This window comes from Colobus angolensis, unplaced genomic scaffold (genome assembly GCF_000951035.1).
Source record: "Colobus angolensis palliatus isolate OR3802 unplaced genomic scaffold, Cang.pa_1.0 Scaffold22, whole genome shotgun sequence".
In the NCBI taxonomy this organism is placed as follows: domain Eukaryota; kingdom Metazoa; phylum Chordata; class Mammalia; order Primates; family Cercopithecidae; genus Colobus; species Colobus angolensis.
In genome coordinates this window covers 4,277,208-4,293,844 of record NW_012115377.1, presented here as the reverse complement: position 1 = coordinate 4,293,844, position 16,637 = coordinate 4,277,208, and the positions used below count along the sequence as shown (strand labels likewise).

Genomic DNA, 16,637 nt, shown 5'->3' with positions numbered 1-16,637 from the left:
TGTGTGTGTATATATATGTATGTGTATTTATATATGAAGGGATAGACAGGAGTGGAAAGAGGTTCCTGCTACTGCACAGATACGACCTCTGCAAACCCATTGGCAGGGGTGTCAATGTCATCCCCAAACTTTCCCTCCACAATGGGAAGGGGCGGGGGCTGTAAGCCCCCAGTCTGAGACCTCCTACCTGCTGGCTTGCTGATGGTCCTCTTCTCAGGCTCCTTGAAGGGGAACTGCAAGGTGGTGTCCAGAGACTTGAAGCAATCCTTGAGGGAGTTCTGCTGGTAAAACTCCACCAGCTCCTAGAAGGCGGACAACATGGCAGATGCTATCCCAGCAGGCCAGCCCATAAGGGGGCAGAGCTAGGAAGAGCCATATGCAACTCCTCATATGAAGCAGGCCCTGCCTTTGGCCTCTTTGGCAAGTGACCCCCTGAATGTGCCCCGTGATAGGGAGTTCATCACCTTCCTGAGCAGCCAGGACCATTTATGGGGAAGGCACTACATTGCCTAAAACAAGTTCTTGTAATAGTGGACTAATTCACTTCATGATAAATTTGCCAGATAATTAGCTCACCAAATTCAAAACCTTCTATGGGTGCCACGTGCCTTAATTTACAATTAACAATCATCATTGGGCCAGATACAGTGGCTCATGCCTGTAATCTCAGCACCTTGGGAAGCCAACGTGGGAGGATCACTTGAAGCCAAGAGTTCAAGACCAGCCTGGGCAACATAGCAAGATCCCATCTCTACAAAATATTAAAAAATTAGCCAGGCATGACAGTGCATGCCTGTAGTCCCAGCTATTCAGGAGGCTGAGGAAGGAGGATCGCCTGAGCCCAGGAGTTTGAAGCTACAGTGAGCTATGATCACAACACTGCACTCTAGCCTGGGCCACAGCGCAAGACCCTGTCTCTTGTATTTTTTTTTAAAGTAAACCTATATGAAAGGGTCATAGATACTCATTACCCTATTCCAACAACTTGTCTGAAATTTTTCAGAAGTTAAAAATTGGGGGAATGTGTTTCAGAATAAAAAGTATGGAGAAAAAAAGAGATTTGTTGAATAAATTAACCTTTGGGGGAGTCAAGGATCCATTTGAGAATCGAGTGAAATCTAAGACAAAAAATATAGATGCATGCACCAGTCTGGACTTTCTCTCAGAGGACTCAGCTTCTCAAGGGCTCACAGACCATGGGTAAAAACCATATGCCTTAGACCACTAGGCCTAAAATGTCTAAAATATGGCTGAAAATTACAAGGCACCAAACAGAAGTAAGAACATTCAAAAGGCATTTGAATTATTGCCAAAACAATTATGCAGCAGATTAGGCAAAGACAAGCTATAGGTCTGCCATTCAGTGAAGCTGGATGAGGAGTAAACCTCAGTTTTACCCATCTGTGAAATGGGAACTCAGAAAGAAGGTTGAGGGGATTAATTATGTTCCTATCTATAACATATTTGAGGGCTGAATGCAGTAACTCACACCTGTAATCCCAACACTTTGGGAGGCCAAGACAGAAGGATTATTTGAGCCCAGAAGTTCAAGGCCAGCCTGAGCAACAAAGCAAGTCCCCATCTCTACAAAAAAAATTTTTTTTTAATTAGCGAGGCATGATGGTGCATGCCTATAGTCCCAGCTACTCAGGAGGCTGAGGCAAGACAATTATTTAGCCCAGGAATTTGAGGCTGCAGTGTACTATGATTGCACCACTGCACTCCAGCCTGGGCAACAGAGCAAGACTCTCTCTCTCTCAATCTCTCTATCTATATAAATAAACAGACACACATATACACATATGTACTACATATGTATGTATACATACGTAAGTAAAATTTAAATACACACACATATATATGTATATATACATATATACGCACATACATATATACATAATATACGTATATATGTATATATACATATATACGCACATACATATATACATAATATACGTATATATGTATAAATAAAATTTAAAAATTAATATATCTTACACTTAAATGCTCTGTCAATACTCAACTGCTGTTATTCATTATTACTCCCATTGTTCATCATTAAGAACATAAGTTTAAGGTCACTTGCACTGTAGTGCCACTGGAGGGGGGTCACCCTGAATGTAGGAAAAGGGGGTCCCAAGGCGCAGGTGCAGGGAGGGTCCTCCTAGGTTCTGGAAAGCTGGGGTTGAGTGGACATTGGCCCTTACCGTAAGCCCCCGGAAAGCCTTTTTCTCTGTGATCCGGTACAGTCCCTCTGCTGTCATGATTTTAATGTGCTTGACCTCGACGTTATATCTGGAACCAGATGGTCACCAGACCCTGAGTCCAGGGACCGGAACCCAAACCCTGAAGCTGTCCCAACAGAACCCATTGCCTGGGCCCTTTGCTACTCTAAGCCTTCATGTCTTCCTCTCATAGAAGAGGAATCATCTTCCCTGACTCACAGATTTGTTGAGAAGTCAGTAGGACCTTGTAAAGAAAGCAGTGTTCTAGAATAGATAGGAAGAGACCTCCCCTTCCACCAATATAGACGACCACAGGATATAAAGGAAGAGGGAGGAGAGACCCATTTCTGTCAATATGGTGGACATAGACTAAAAGGGGCCTTGGAGGAGACCTCCACTCCTGCTCATCTGGCAAACTAGATGAAAAACAAACAAATAAACAGACAACAACAACAAGAAAAACCTCTTCCTATTACAAAAACTCTAGGAATGTTGAGAAAAAAAAAAAAATGCTGAGCTCTAAAAAAAAAAGTAAGGGAAATTCACAGGAGCCAAAAATAAAAACGAAATTACAAACTCAGCAACATGTGAGAGAAGGGAATTCTTCTGCACTGTGGGTTGGAATGTAAATCGGTTCAGCCACTGTGGAAAGCAGTTCAGAGGTTTCTCAAAGAACTAAAAACAGAACCACCATTTGATGCAGCAACCCCAGGACTGGGTATCTACCCAAAGGAGAAAGTAATTGTGTTGCCAAAAAGACACACGCCCTCGTACGTTCGTCACAGCACCACTCACGATAGCAAAGACCTGGAGTCAACCCAGATACCCACCAACAGTGGACTGGATAAGAAAATGTGGTACGTATACACTGTGGAATACTACACAGCCACAAGAAAATGTGGTACGTATACACTGTGGAATACTACACAGCCACAAGAAAGTGTGGTACGTATACACTATGGAATACTACACAGCCACAAAGAAAATGTGGTACGTATACACTATGGAATACTACACAGCCACAAAAAAGAATAAGATCATGTGTACTGCAGCAGCGTGGATGCACTGGGTGTTATTATCCTAAGCCAATTAACACAGAAACAGAAAACCAAATAGCCCATGTTCTCACTTATAAGCAGGAATTAAACATTGGGTACACATGGACATAAAGATGGGAACAATATTGGCCGGGCACAGTGGCTCACGCCTGTAATCCCAGCACTTTGGGAATCCGAAGCCGGTGGATCACCTGAGGTCAGGAGTTTGAGACCAACCTGGCCAACATGGTGAAACTGCCCCGCCCCCACCACCCCACTGTCTCTCCTAAAAATACAAAAAAATTAGCCGGGCATGGTGACATGCACCTGTAATCCCAGCTACTCAAGAGGCTGAGGCAGAAGAATCGCTTGAACCTGGGAGGTAGAGGTTGCAGTGAGCTGAGATCTCACCACTGCACTCTAGCCTGGGCAATAGGGAGAGACTCTCACAAAAAAAAAAAAAAATTAATAAAATAAATGTTTAAAAATTAGAAATTCCTGGAAAATAAAAAAAAGAAAAAGATATATATATATATGAAAACTGGTTAAAAATAAAAGCCTTCAGGCCAGGCACGATGGCTCATGCCTGTAATCCCAGCATATTGGGAGGCCAAGGCAGGTGGATCACTTGAGGTCAGGAGTTTGAGACCAGGCTGGCCAACATGGAGAAACTCCATCTCTACTAAAACTACAAAAATTAGCTGGGCATGGTGGCAGACGCCTGTAATCCCAGCTACTCGGGAGTCTGAGGCAGGATAATCACTTGAACCCGGGAGGCGGAGGTTGCAGTGAGCTGAGATCACACCGCTGCACTGCAGCCTGGGAGACAGAGGGACTCTGTCTCAAAAAAAAAAAAAAAAAGAAAGGAAAAAAGAAAAAAAAGAGAAAAAAGAAAGGTCAGGGCGACAGAGGGAGACTGACTCAAATTAATTAATTAATGTTTAAAAGGCTTTTTGAGCCTCTATAGGAATCATATCTCTTTCTTGTGGTTGTCAATTAAAAGAAATAAGAAAGGCGAACTCGGGACCCAGCAGGGGTTCAGTAAAAGGTGGACGTTATTACTGTCCACTTCTATAAAGTAAAACCTGGATATCCTTTTTCCTAGGACTGCAGGGCCCAGGCCCCAAAAGGGTATGGGTCAGGGAGAGAAGAGTTACTTAATGCTGATGGCAAATTCTGCTGCATCCTTCACCCTCTGCCGCACCAAGAAAGTCCCGTCCGAGCGGTTGGCGAGGATGCTTTCTGCCCCTGCCCGTTCCATGGGGCCTGCGTACCTGCAAAGAGACACCAAAGACAGAGGTGGCACGACCCCCGTGTCTGGGTCCCCCTATTGCCATATGGAGGCTGCCTTTCCCCCTGAATCCCTTTGATTTTTTTAAGTTGGTGACAGCCTGGATCTAACAGCCCTTCAGCACCAAGGTAGGCCCCGTGGAGGCAGGGGCCGGAGCCCAGACATGGGGAGCGGGCTTCCACTTCTGTAAGTCACCACCAAGGTCTGACACACGGACTCGAGGGGATGGCTCAGCCCTTTGGGTCTGGCTGGGTCTCTGGAATTTGGCGATGGCTTGGCCGGGCATTTCCTGAAGGCTCACTGTGTGCCCATCTCCGTGGTCACCCGGACAGAAGTAGGGGAAGGAGAATGAGTCACGAGCCTCAGGTGCAAAATGTAAGGGAGAGCCAAAAAACCCAGTCATCAAGGTAAATGACAATAAGTAAAACACTCAGTATTCTAATACAATATTCTTAGAAATCACAATGAATAAAAAATCAGCCATCAAAAGGGAAGCAGCACTGACATGGGCTACAATAGAGATGAGCCTTCAAAACCTCGCACTCAGTGAGGGAAGGCAGGAATGAACCGCCACACCATGTGGGATTCCACTTGTAGGAAATGTCCAGGACAGGCCAATCCGCAGAGACAGGAAGAAGACTCTTGGTTCCTGCGGGAGGCAGGAGCAACTGCCCGGGATGGAGTTTCTCTTGGGGGTGATGAGACTGTTTTGGAGCTAAATGGCGGTGATGGCGGCGCAGCATTGCAAATATACTAAATGCCACTGGCCGGGCGCGGTGGCTCACGCCTGTAATCCCAGCACTTTGGGAGGCGGAGGTGGGCGAATCACAAGGTCAGGAGTTCGAGACCAGCCTGGGTAACATGGTGAAACCCCGTCTCTACTAAACAAAAATTAGCTGGGTTTGATGGCGGGCACCTGTAATCCCAGCTATTCAGGAGGCTGAGGCAGGAGAATCGTTTGAACTTGGAAGGCAGAGGTTGCAGTGAGCTGAGATCACACCACTGCACTCCAGCCCAGGCAACAGAGAGAAACTCTGTCTCCAAAACAAAAAACAAAAAAAAGCCACTGAATGTAAATGTAACATGAATATATTTATAATGTGAATGTAAATATTCAATATAAATAATAGTTAAATATAATGTATAACATAATCATTATATAACTATCTATATTGTAGATAGCTATATATAATAATTATAGATAGTTATCTATAACTCTATAATATATAATATGAATATAATATAAATATACATGTAATGTTTACATAGAATATACCGTATATAGTCTATGTAAATGTAAAATATATGGTATAACATATAATATACTATAAATGTAAATGGACAACATAAATAATACATATTATTTATATGTAATACATAATTACACATAATATATAATTTTTTTTTGAGACAGAGCCTTGCTCTGTCGCCCAGGCTGGAGTGCAGTGGCACGGTCTTGGCTCAGTGCAATCTCTGTCTCCTGGGTTCAAGCGATTCTCCTGCCTCAGCCTCCCAAGTAGCTGGGATTACAGGTGCACACCACCACACCCAGCTAATTTTTTGTACTTTTAGTAGAGGCGGGGTTTCACCATGTAGGCCAAGTTGGTCTTGAACTCTTGACCTCAAGTTATCCACCCGCCTCAGCCTCCCAAAGTGCTGGGATTACAGGCGTGAGCCACCACGCCCCGCCCATAATACATAATTTCATATAAGCATAAATATCTCGTGTTAATGTAATGTATATTATAGTGTATAATGTGCAACATGATAGAAATGTAACATACAATAAGGAATATTAATTATGTGTAATACATAATTATACATAGTATATAATTTTATATAAGTGCAAATATGTCATGTTAATGTAAATGTATATTAAAATATATAATGCACAATATGATATAAATGTAACATTATATAAATAATACATATTAACTATGCATAATATATAATTTTATGTCACCTAACATAATGTAAATGTAAATATGTAATATATAAAGCTATAGTATAGTGTATTATATAACACATATGATATACAAACATAAATGTGCAATATAAATAAAAATCATTAATTTGTGATAATACATAGCATAATATAAATATATATTATGATATGTGGCATAATATATAATAGGTTATAAGCATAAATACACAATGTAAAGAGTAAGTATTATAAATCATATGTAATTGCGTATAATATCTAACATCATGTAAATGTTAATATGTAACATAAATGTAAATATGAATAGAAATAGACCCAGTAACCATTACAAGGTTAATTTTATGTTGTATGAATTTCATCTCATTTTTTAAAATTTAATTTATTTTATTTTATTTTTTTGAGACAGAGTCTCACTCTGTCACCCAGGCTGGAGTGCAATGGCACAATCTCGGCTCACTGCAAGCTCCACCTCCCAGGTTCAAGTGATCCCCCTGCCTCAGCCTCCCGAGTAGCTGGGACTACAGGCGTGCGCCACCATGCCCAGTTAATTTTTGTATTTTTAGTAGAGACAGAGTTTCACCATGTTGCCCAGGCTGGTCTTGAACTCCTGATCTCAAGTGATCCACCTGCCTTGGCCTCCGAAAGGGCTGGGATTACAGGCATGAGCCACCATGTCCAGCCGAATTTCACCTCAATTTTAAAAAATGAATGCAAATCTGGTTCAAGTTGGTGTTTAACATTTTTTTTTAATGAATGCAAAGAAACCATGACGAACAAACGTCAAATTTTTGAATAAAGACAGAATCTGACTGCCTGACTCACCTCACCCACCTCCTCTTAGTCCCAGCTCTATTGGGCCCTGTCTTTAGTTACAATTTTGATATTTGTTCATCTCAAATTTTTTTTGCCTTGTTTTTGATTTTTTAATGTTGTATTAAAACATGATGGACCTTAATCACTGAGATTTTCAGCATCCCCTTAAATCTTGCACCCACAAGAGAGCCTCCCTGGTCTCACCCTGGTCCCCACCCCACTGACCACATCTTGGCGTGGAAGGGCAGAAGGAGCGCTGACACAAGAGACCATGGTTCAAATCCTGACCCTGCCCCTTGCGTGTTCTAAGACCTCGACAACTGGTTTTGCCTCTCTGGGCCTCAATTTCCTCTTCTAAAAAGAGGGAGATGCCATAGATGCACGTTTTTTATAAATGGCAATAGTGCACCTGCTACTATGTGGTAGGCACTTAGAAGGTGGGAGCATCAGGCAGTCGTGGTGGCTCACACCTGTAATCCCAGAACTTTGGGAGGCCAAGGCGAGTGGATCACATGAGGTCATGAGTTCAAGACCAGCCTGGCCAACATGGTGAAACCCTATCTTTACTAAAAATATAAAACATTAGCTGGGTGTGGTGGCAGATGCCTGTAATCCCAGCTACTTGGGAGGCTGAGGCAGGAGAATCGCTTGAACCTGGGAGGTGGAGGTTGCAGTGAGCCGAGATCACACCACTGCACTCCAGCCTGGGTGACAAGAAGATGGGAGCATAATCGTGCTGTGTTTTATTACTAGCAAGAGATGGTAAACTGAGGCACTGAGGCTTTGGGTTCAAATCCCAACTCCATCACATCCTCACCATGTGACGTTAAGTAAGTCACTTCCCCTCTCTCAGCCTCCTTTGAAAAAAAAAAAAAAGAAGAAGAAGAAGAAAAGAAAAAAGTAGGGGACAGGGAGAAAGAATCAAATCTATTATCCAAAGGGCTTTTGTGAAAATTAAAGAAGCTCATTAAAGAGCTGAGGTGCCAGCAATTGTTCAATGCACCATTCTTTTATGTGCCATCACGAAAGAACATTTCCTGCCTATAAAATTCAGCCGAAGATGGATACTGTGGATCGCAAGAGCCATTTCAATGACAGAGATGTTCCAATGTGAAGGAAAAAAAAAAAAAAGAAACATGCATCTTAGAACAGATTAAATGTAGTAATAACAACAACTAATGCTGTATAAAGTCCTCATTATGTGTCAGGATCAGGACTAAGCACTTGACAGACTCATTTACACCTCCTAACAACACTATGAAGTAGATACTGTGATTAAGCTATTTTCCAGAGAGGAATGCTGAAACAGAGAGAGGTTAAGTTACCAGCCCAAGGTCACACAGCTAGGTAAGGTTGGGGTCAGAATTTGAATCCAGGTCACAGGCCCCAAAAGCCACACTGTAAATCTCCACCCCTATATGCTTGACATGCTGTAGGTGCAAAACAAACAAACAAGCAAGACAAAAAATCCTACAAAAACAACTGGGACTGTCATGACCATCACCACCATCATCATTATCATCATCATCATTGTCATCATCATCATCATTGTCAGCATCATCATCGTTACCATCACCACCGCCATCATTATCACCATCATCACCATCGTCATCATCATCATCACTGTCATCATCATCGTCATCATCATTGTTACCATCACCACCATCATCATTATCATCATCATCATCATCATTATCATCATCATCGTTACCATCACCACCATTATCATTATCATCATCATCATCGTCATCATCATCACCATCACCATCATCGTCATCACTACCATCACCACCATCATCATCATCGTCATCATCACCGTCATCATCATCATTACCATCACCATATCATCATCATCATCGTCATATCATCATCATCGTCATCATCATCATCGTTACCATCACCACCATCATCATCATCACCATTATCGTCATCATCATCGTAACGATTTTCTTTCCAACAAGACCATCATCTCCCAAGGTCAGGGGCCCTCCTTTGTCCTTCCCATCCCCAGCAGCCCAGAGCTAGATTCAGAAGTCACTGCTCAGGGAACACAGAATGCATACATAACTAATTGGATCAGAGGTTCCTCCCATACCCAGCCTGGAACCCCAACCCAGAAACCTCTCATTGAAACAAAATAAGAAATGTTTCTACTCACCAGAGATGAACAGACAGGTCCTGAGGAGGGCCCTAAGAACACAGAGAGAGACCCCGACTTAGTGTAAAGACCCCAGCGTGACAGCAGAGGGCAGGGCATTTCATTCATTCATTCATTCCTTCATTCATTCATTCCACTTGCGTTTAGTGAGTGTCTATTATGTGCCAGGCACTGTGGTAACTCTTTGGGGATAAAGTCCCAGAATATCGGAGGAGAGACTGTCCCAGTGTTGTATAAGGCAGGGGTTCTCTTCCCAGCAGTTTATCATAACCTTCAAGTCAAGGATGGTTTTTACATTTTTAGATGGTTGGCAAAAATCAAAAGAAATTTTTTTAAATATATTTTTAGGGACAGAGTCTCACTATGTTGTCCAGGTTGGAGTGCAGTGGTACAATCATAGCTCACTGCAGCCTCGACCTTCCAGGTTCACGCGATCCTCCCACCTCAGCCTCACAGTGTAGCTGGGACTACAGGCATGCGCCACCACACACACTGATTTTTAATTTTTTTAATATTCTCGAGATGAGGGGGAGGGTCTCCCTTTGTTTCCCAGGCTGGTCTCAGACTCCTGGCCTCAAGCAATCATCCTGCTTTGGCCTCCCAAAGGGCTGGAATTGCAAGCATAAGCCACCATGACTAGCCAAAATAATATTTTGGGGATTGTGAAAATTATATGAAATTCATCTGTCAGTGCCCACGAACTACACTTCATAGGAAAATAGCCATGGCCACACATCATTTACAGATTATCTACAGCTACTTTTGCACTACAAGGGCGGAGCTGAAGAGTTGCAAAACTGTATGGGACCCTGGAGGGTGAGCATGTTTACAATACTACTCGGCTCTCTACAGAAAAAGTTTGCCAATCCTCATCTGAATATGGGTGAAAGTGCTCACTGTCTTATTTATTTATTTATTTATTTATTTATTTAGAGATGGATTTTGCTCTTCTTGCCCAGGCTGGAGTGCAATGGCGTGATCTCGGCTCACCACAACCTCCGCCTACCAGGTTCAAATGATTCTCCTGCCTCAGCCTCCCGAGTAGCTGGGATTACAGGCATGTGTCACCACACCCGGTTAATTTTGTATTTTTCATAGAGTTGGGGTTTCTTCCATGTTGGTCAGGCTGGTCTCGAACTCCCGACCTCAGGTGATCCGCCCGCTGCTGCCTCCCAAAGTGCAGGGATTAGAGGCGTCAACCAGCACGCCCAGCTGAAAGTGCTCACTTTCACTACCTTAAAACCATTAGAACAGCTACTATAAGGCAAAAACAAATCAACAAACAAAACAGAAAGTAGCAAATGTGGGCAAAGATGTGGAGAAATCAGAACCCTTGTGCACTGTTGGTAGGAATGTAAAATGGTGCACTATGAAAAACAGTATGTGCTGGGGGGGGGTGGTTCACGCCTGTAGTCCCAGCACTTTGGGAGGCTAAGACAAGCGGATCATGAGGTTAGGAGTTCAAGACCAGCCTGGCCAACATGGTGAAAACCCCATCTCTACAAAAATACAAAAATTAGCTGGGTGTGGTGGCGGGCGCCTGTAATCCCAGCTACTCGGAAGGCTGAGGCAGAAGAATCGCTTGAACCCGGGAGGTGGAGTTTGCAGTGAACCGAGATCATTCCATTGCACTCCAGCACTCCAGCCTGGGGACAGAGCAAAACTCCCTAGCGAAATAAATAAATAAAAAATAAATAAAAATAAAAATAATGGTGGTTCCTTAAAACATTAAAAACTAGAACTACCATAGAAAAGTCCCATTTCCGAGTATATACCCAAAGGAACTGAAAGCAAGGATTTGAAACGATATTTGCACACCCATGTTCGCAGCAGCTTTATTCACAATAACGCAAAAGTTGAAGCAGCCAATTGTTCACTGATGGGAAAACAGATAAACAAAATTCTTAACAATTAAGAAAATTGCCCCGGGCATGGTGGCTCATGCCTGTAATCCCAGCACCTTGGGAAGCCAAGGAGGGTGGGTCGCTTGAGCCCAGAAGTTGGAGACCAGCCTAGGCAACAAGATGAAACCCCGTCCCTACAAAAAAAATACAAAAATTAGGCTGGGCATGGTGGATCATGCTTGTTCTCCCAGCACTTTGGGAGGCCAAGGTGGGCAGATTCCCTGAGGTCAGGAGTTAGAGACCAGCCTGGCCAACATGGTGAAACCCCCTCGAGATCGCACCATTCCACTCCAGCCTGGGCAACAAAAGCAAAACTCCATCTCAAAATAAAAAAAAAAAAAAAAGTACAAAAATTAGCCAGGCATGGTGGCACATGCCTGTAGTCCCAGCTACTCAGGAGGCTGAAGTAGGAAGATCACTTAAGCTTAGGCGATCCAGGCTGCCGTGAGTTATATATAATTGCACCACCACTGCACTCCAGCCTGGGTAACAGAATCACACCCTATCTCCAAAAAAAAAAAAAAAAAAAAAAGCCGGGCGCGGTGGCTCACGGCTGTAATCCCAGCATTATTTTGGGAGGCCGAGGCAGGTGGATCACGAGGTCAGGAGATTGAGACCACCCTGGCTAAGACGGTGAAACCCAGTCTCTACTGAAAGTACAAAAAATTAGCCGGGCATGGTGGTGCACGCCTGTAATCTCAGCTACATTGTAATGGTCAGTTTTATGTTTTGCAAATTTCACTTCAATTTTTTAAAAGAAAAAAGGGAAGGATGTTCTATGAGATGACTGCTTGAGCCCAGGAGTTCAAGATCAGCTTGTGCAACATAGTGAGACCCCATCTCTGCAAAAGAATCACACACAAAAAAATGGCTGTGACTGGGCACGGTGGCTCACGCCTGTAATCCCAACACTTGGGGAGGCCGAGGCTGGTGGTTCACAAGGTCAGGAGTTTGAAACCAGCCTGGCCAACATGGTGAAACTCCATCTCTACTAAAAATACAAAAATTAGCCAGGCGTGGTAGCAGGCACCTGTAATCCCAGCTAGTTGGGAGGCTGAGGCAGGAGAATCGCTTGAAACCAGAAGGCAGAGGTTGCAGTGAGCCGAGATCACCCCACTGCACTCCAGCCTGGGCAACAAGAGTGCAACTCCATCATAAATAAATAAATAAATAAATAAAGCTGAGCATAATGGCATGCATCTGGGGTCCCAGCCACTCAGGAGGGTGAGGTGGGAGGATTGCTCGAGCCCAGGAGGTCAAGGCTGCAGTGAGTTAAAATCACACCATTGCACTCCAGCCTGGGTGACAGAACAAGACCCTCTCTCTAAAACAAAAAATTAAGAGATAGATAAATAGAATAGATGGATGATGGATAGATAGGTAATAGGTACATGGATAGATGACAGATGATAAACAGACAGGTGATAGATAAATGATAAATGAATAGATGAGAGAGAAATGATAATAAATAGGTAATAGACAGATAATAGATGGTTAGATAGGTAGGTGAAAAATAGGTAGAGAGATGATCAGTGAATAGATAGATGATAGACAGATAATACATAGACAGATGATACATAGATAAATGATAGGTGGATGAATAGATCATGAATGTATTGATAAGTAGATAGATGATAGATGACGGACGGATTGATGGATGGATGGATGGATGGAAGAATTGATGAATGGATGGATTGATGGGTAGGTAGGTACATGGATGGATAGATAGATAGATAGATAGATAGATAGATAGATAGATAGATAGATAGATAGATAGACAGACAGACAGATGGGGACAGAAAGGACAGCTCTTCCTTGCAGCAGAACACCAGCTAATAAATGAGGAAAGAATGATGGAGTTGGAAACTCATATTGTAACTTGACAGTGGAGAAACCACAGGAACAAAAAAATTTTTGATAAAATTTTTGGGGAAATTGGCAACATTTAAATACAGACCATGAATTCAATAATAGTATAATGTCAATGTTGGATTTTGTGTCTTTTAAAATCTTGCTCTGGTTATGTACAAGAAGGTTCTTGCTCTTAAGAAGTATTTAGGGGTAAAGGGGAACGTCATCTGCAAATTCACTTTTAACTCTTCCAGGAAAAATAAATACTATGTGTGGGTAGAGAGAGGAAATGACAGAGCAAATGGAACAAAACATTAGCAGAATCAACGCAACTGGGTAAAGGCTAATGGGGGCTCTTTGCATTATTCTCATAGCTTTGCTAGAAGTCTGAAATAATATAAAGTTAAAGTTAAAGCAACACTGGAGAGAATTTCCCTCTGTAGGCTGTGAAGTGGGCAGTGGGGTCATTTGCTATGAATGAGCTAGGGGGCATCTGAGGTTGGGGAGAGAGGGAGAGCTTTGAAGTCATCGTGAAGAGTGAGGGGTCCATCGAGAAGAGAACACTAGAAGAACAGCAGAGGCTGGGGTGGGCAGGTGTGTCCACCAGGAACAGGGCAAGGACGCAGGTAATGGAGGACACAGCGCTCTCGCAGAACTCAATTCAGTGTCTCGGAAAGAAGCCACAGGCAGGCCCACTTTCTAGGTCCCTGCTCCTTCCTCCCTACCATACCTGTGTAGGAAGGAAAGGACCTTGATACAAAAATGATCAAGGAGAAAAAGATCCATCATTGTTTCCAGGGTGGCCCCTCCCTGGGCTCAGTTGGTGGGGTGGGCAAAGCCTCGAGTTGGAGAAAGACCTGCCATGATGGGCAGCCCCCTTCCCAACTCCAGGGGTGTCTTTTCGATTCTGCCCATCCTCCCAGGACCCACCCTGAACCCCTCGCCCTCGTTCCATTCAGACTTGAGGCACTCACACGGATGTAGGGCTTCACCCTGTTACAAGGAAACCAGCCAATTTCATTAGTAGATGTATTCCTGCCCTAAACACCCAGGAGACAAAAACAGGAACAGAGAGGTTATAGGATCCGTAACCCCACCCACCACCTAAACCCATAACCCTCCACATGGATCCTGCCCCATCACTCGTGTGTGTGTGTGTGTGTGTGTGTGTGTGTGTGTCCATCTCTCTGCTCAATGGTCACTCTGCTTGTCCATCTATCTCAGGATGGCCTGGAGAGCCCAGAGAGGTGACAACCAGTATCAACATCCTGGGAAGATGGCCATCTCAGAAAAGCCATGCCCAGAAATCTCAGTGTACCTCCCCGACTCCCCAGGCATCACCTCCAGAGCACGGTAGGACTATGACCCAACTCCCTGAGACCACCTGAATCCATAATCCTACACTTGGGTCCCACTCCATCACTCCTCTGGCCCCAGCCTGTACCTCCCACCAGTTCTGTTCAGCCTCAGCCTTTGTGAGCTCCACAATGTCTCCAGGGTTGAGTCGTAGAAACGGTCCAATGGCTCCAGGGGGTGGAGGAAGCCCATAGTATTCCTGGAACACCTCCATCTTGGGCAGACCTGGAGGACAGGGTACAGGAGTACAGGGTGATTGGCAGTCAACTTTCAACGCTGAATCTTGCCACCCACCAGAATGGCTAAAATTTTTCTTTTTAGACTGGCAATACCAAGTGTTGACAAGAACGTGGAGCAACTGGAATTCTCACTCATTGCTGGTGGGGATACTCTTTGGAAAACTATTCGACAATATCTACTGAAGCTAAACATTGTATCTACTCTGTAACCCAGCAACCCAAGAGAAAAACATGTAGCCTGCCCAGGTGAGGTGGCTCACATCTGTAATCCCATCACTTTGAGAGGCCGAGGTGGACGGATCACCTGAGGTCAGGAGTTCAAGACCAGACTGGCCAATGTGGTGAAACCCTATCTCTACTAAAACTGCAGAAATTAGCCAGGCATGGTGGCAGGCACCTGTAATCCCAGCTACTTGGGAGGCAGGGGGCAGGAGAATCGCTTGAACTCAGGAGACAGAGGTTGCAGTGAGCTGAGATCATGCCACTGCACTCCAGCCTGGGCAATGGAGTGAGACTCCATCTCAAAACAAACAAACAAAAAGCAAACGAACAACAAAAAAAAGTCCTTCAAAAGTTGCAGCTTTATTAAGAATATACAAAAACTGGCAACCAACCAAATGTCCTCAATAGGTTGATCAATCAATAAACAAATTGTGATACCATCACATAATGGAATACTATACAGCAATGAAAAAGAAAAAGCTGTTGCTACAGGCAACCACATCGATGCATCTCACCATCATTATGTCAGATAAAAGAAACCAGATGAAATAAGCATGCACTATATGATTTTATTTATAGAAAACTCAAGAGCAGGCAAAATTAATCTATGGTGAGAGAGGTCAGACAGTAGTTCCCTACGGGAGATAGGTGAGTAGCAGTGCTTTCTGATAAAATGCTCTGTGGTGATGGATATGTCCAATATGGTAGCAACTAGCCACAGGCAGTTATTGAGAGCTTCAAGGCTAATGTAAGTAAAAAAATTTTAAGATGATTTCATTTTAATTAATTTATATTGGACAGTGTGGTTCTGGAGGGATGGAAATGTTCTATACTTTTATTTGATTGTTGGTTGCATGGATAAAAATGTATTAAGTCATATACTTAAGATTTATTGATTTTTACATACCTTAAAGTATGTATTTCCTCTCTCAAGAAAATACATGTATGTGTGTGCATATATATATATGTATATATATTCTATTGTATAAAGGACACTTGGGCTGTTTCTAATTTTGACTGTTGCTAGTAAAGCTGACTGACTATTGCTAATTACATAATAAATAATAATAAGAAGAAAACATACCCATTCATAGATTTCATATATTTATTTTTTTATTTCCTTGAAACAGGATCTTGCTCTGTTGCCCAGGCTGGAGTGCAGTGGCGTGATCATGGCTCACTGCAACCTTGAACTCCTGGGCTCAAGCAGGAACCCCACTAATTTAAAAAAAAAATTTTGTAGACACAGGGTCTCGTTATGTTGCCCAGGCTGGTATCAAACTCCTGGCCTTGGAGTTTGAGTGCTGCGATTACAGACATGAGCCACCACACCTGACTTATGTTATATATTTATATGTCATATAAACGGCATATAAGTGGAACACTCCTGCCACTGCTCTCCAGCCTGGGATACAGAAGAAGACCCTGCTTCTAAAATTTTTTTTAAAAAGATGTATTATATACATACATATACGATATATGACATATATGTATCAGCTTTATTTGCAATAGTAAAAAACTAGAAACAACTCAAGTGTCCTCAATACAACAGAAGGAGATATGTATTTGTTTTTTGTTTGTTTGTTTGTTTTGTTTTTT

General features: G+C 43.1%; 1 protein-coding gene across 1 annotated transcript in view; it reads right to left on the bottom strand.

The window, feature by feature from the left end:
• Positions 1 to 68: 68 nt before the first annotated feature.
• VAV1 (vav 1 guanine nucleotide exchange factor) overlaps positions 69 to 16,637 on the bottom strand; it is a 40,427-nt gene continuing 23,858 nt past the window's right edge. The window contains exons 19-24 of the mRNA XM_011943633.1: positions 14,666 to 14,802; positions 14,196 to 14,261; positions 9,467 to 9,498; positions 4,420 to 4,536; positions 2,208 to 2,295; positions 69 to 302 (exon numbers count right to left, since the gene is read on the bottom strand). Of these exons, the coding sequence (XP_011799023.1) occupies positions 69 to 302; positions 2,208 to 2,295; positions 4,420 to 4,536; positions 9,467 to 9,498; positions 14,196 to 14,261; positions 14,666 to 14,802 (674 nt within the window). The remainder of the gene's footprint in view (positions 303 to 2,207; positions 2,296 to 4,419; positions 4,537 to 9,466; positions 9,499 to 14,195; positions 14,262 to 14,665; positions 14,803 to 16,637) is intronic.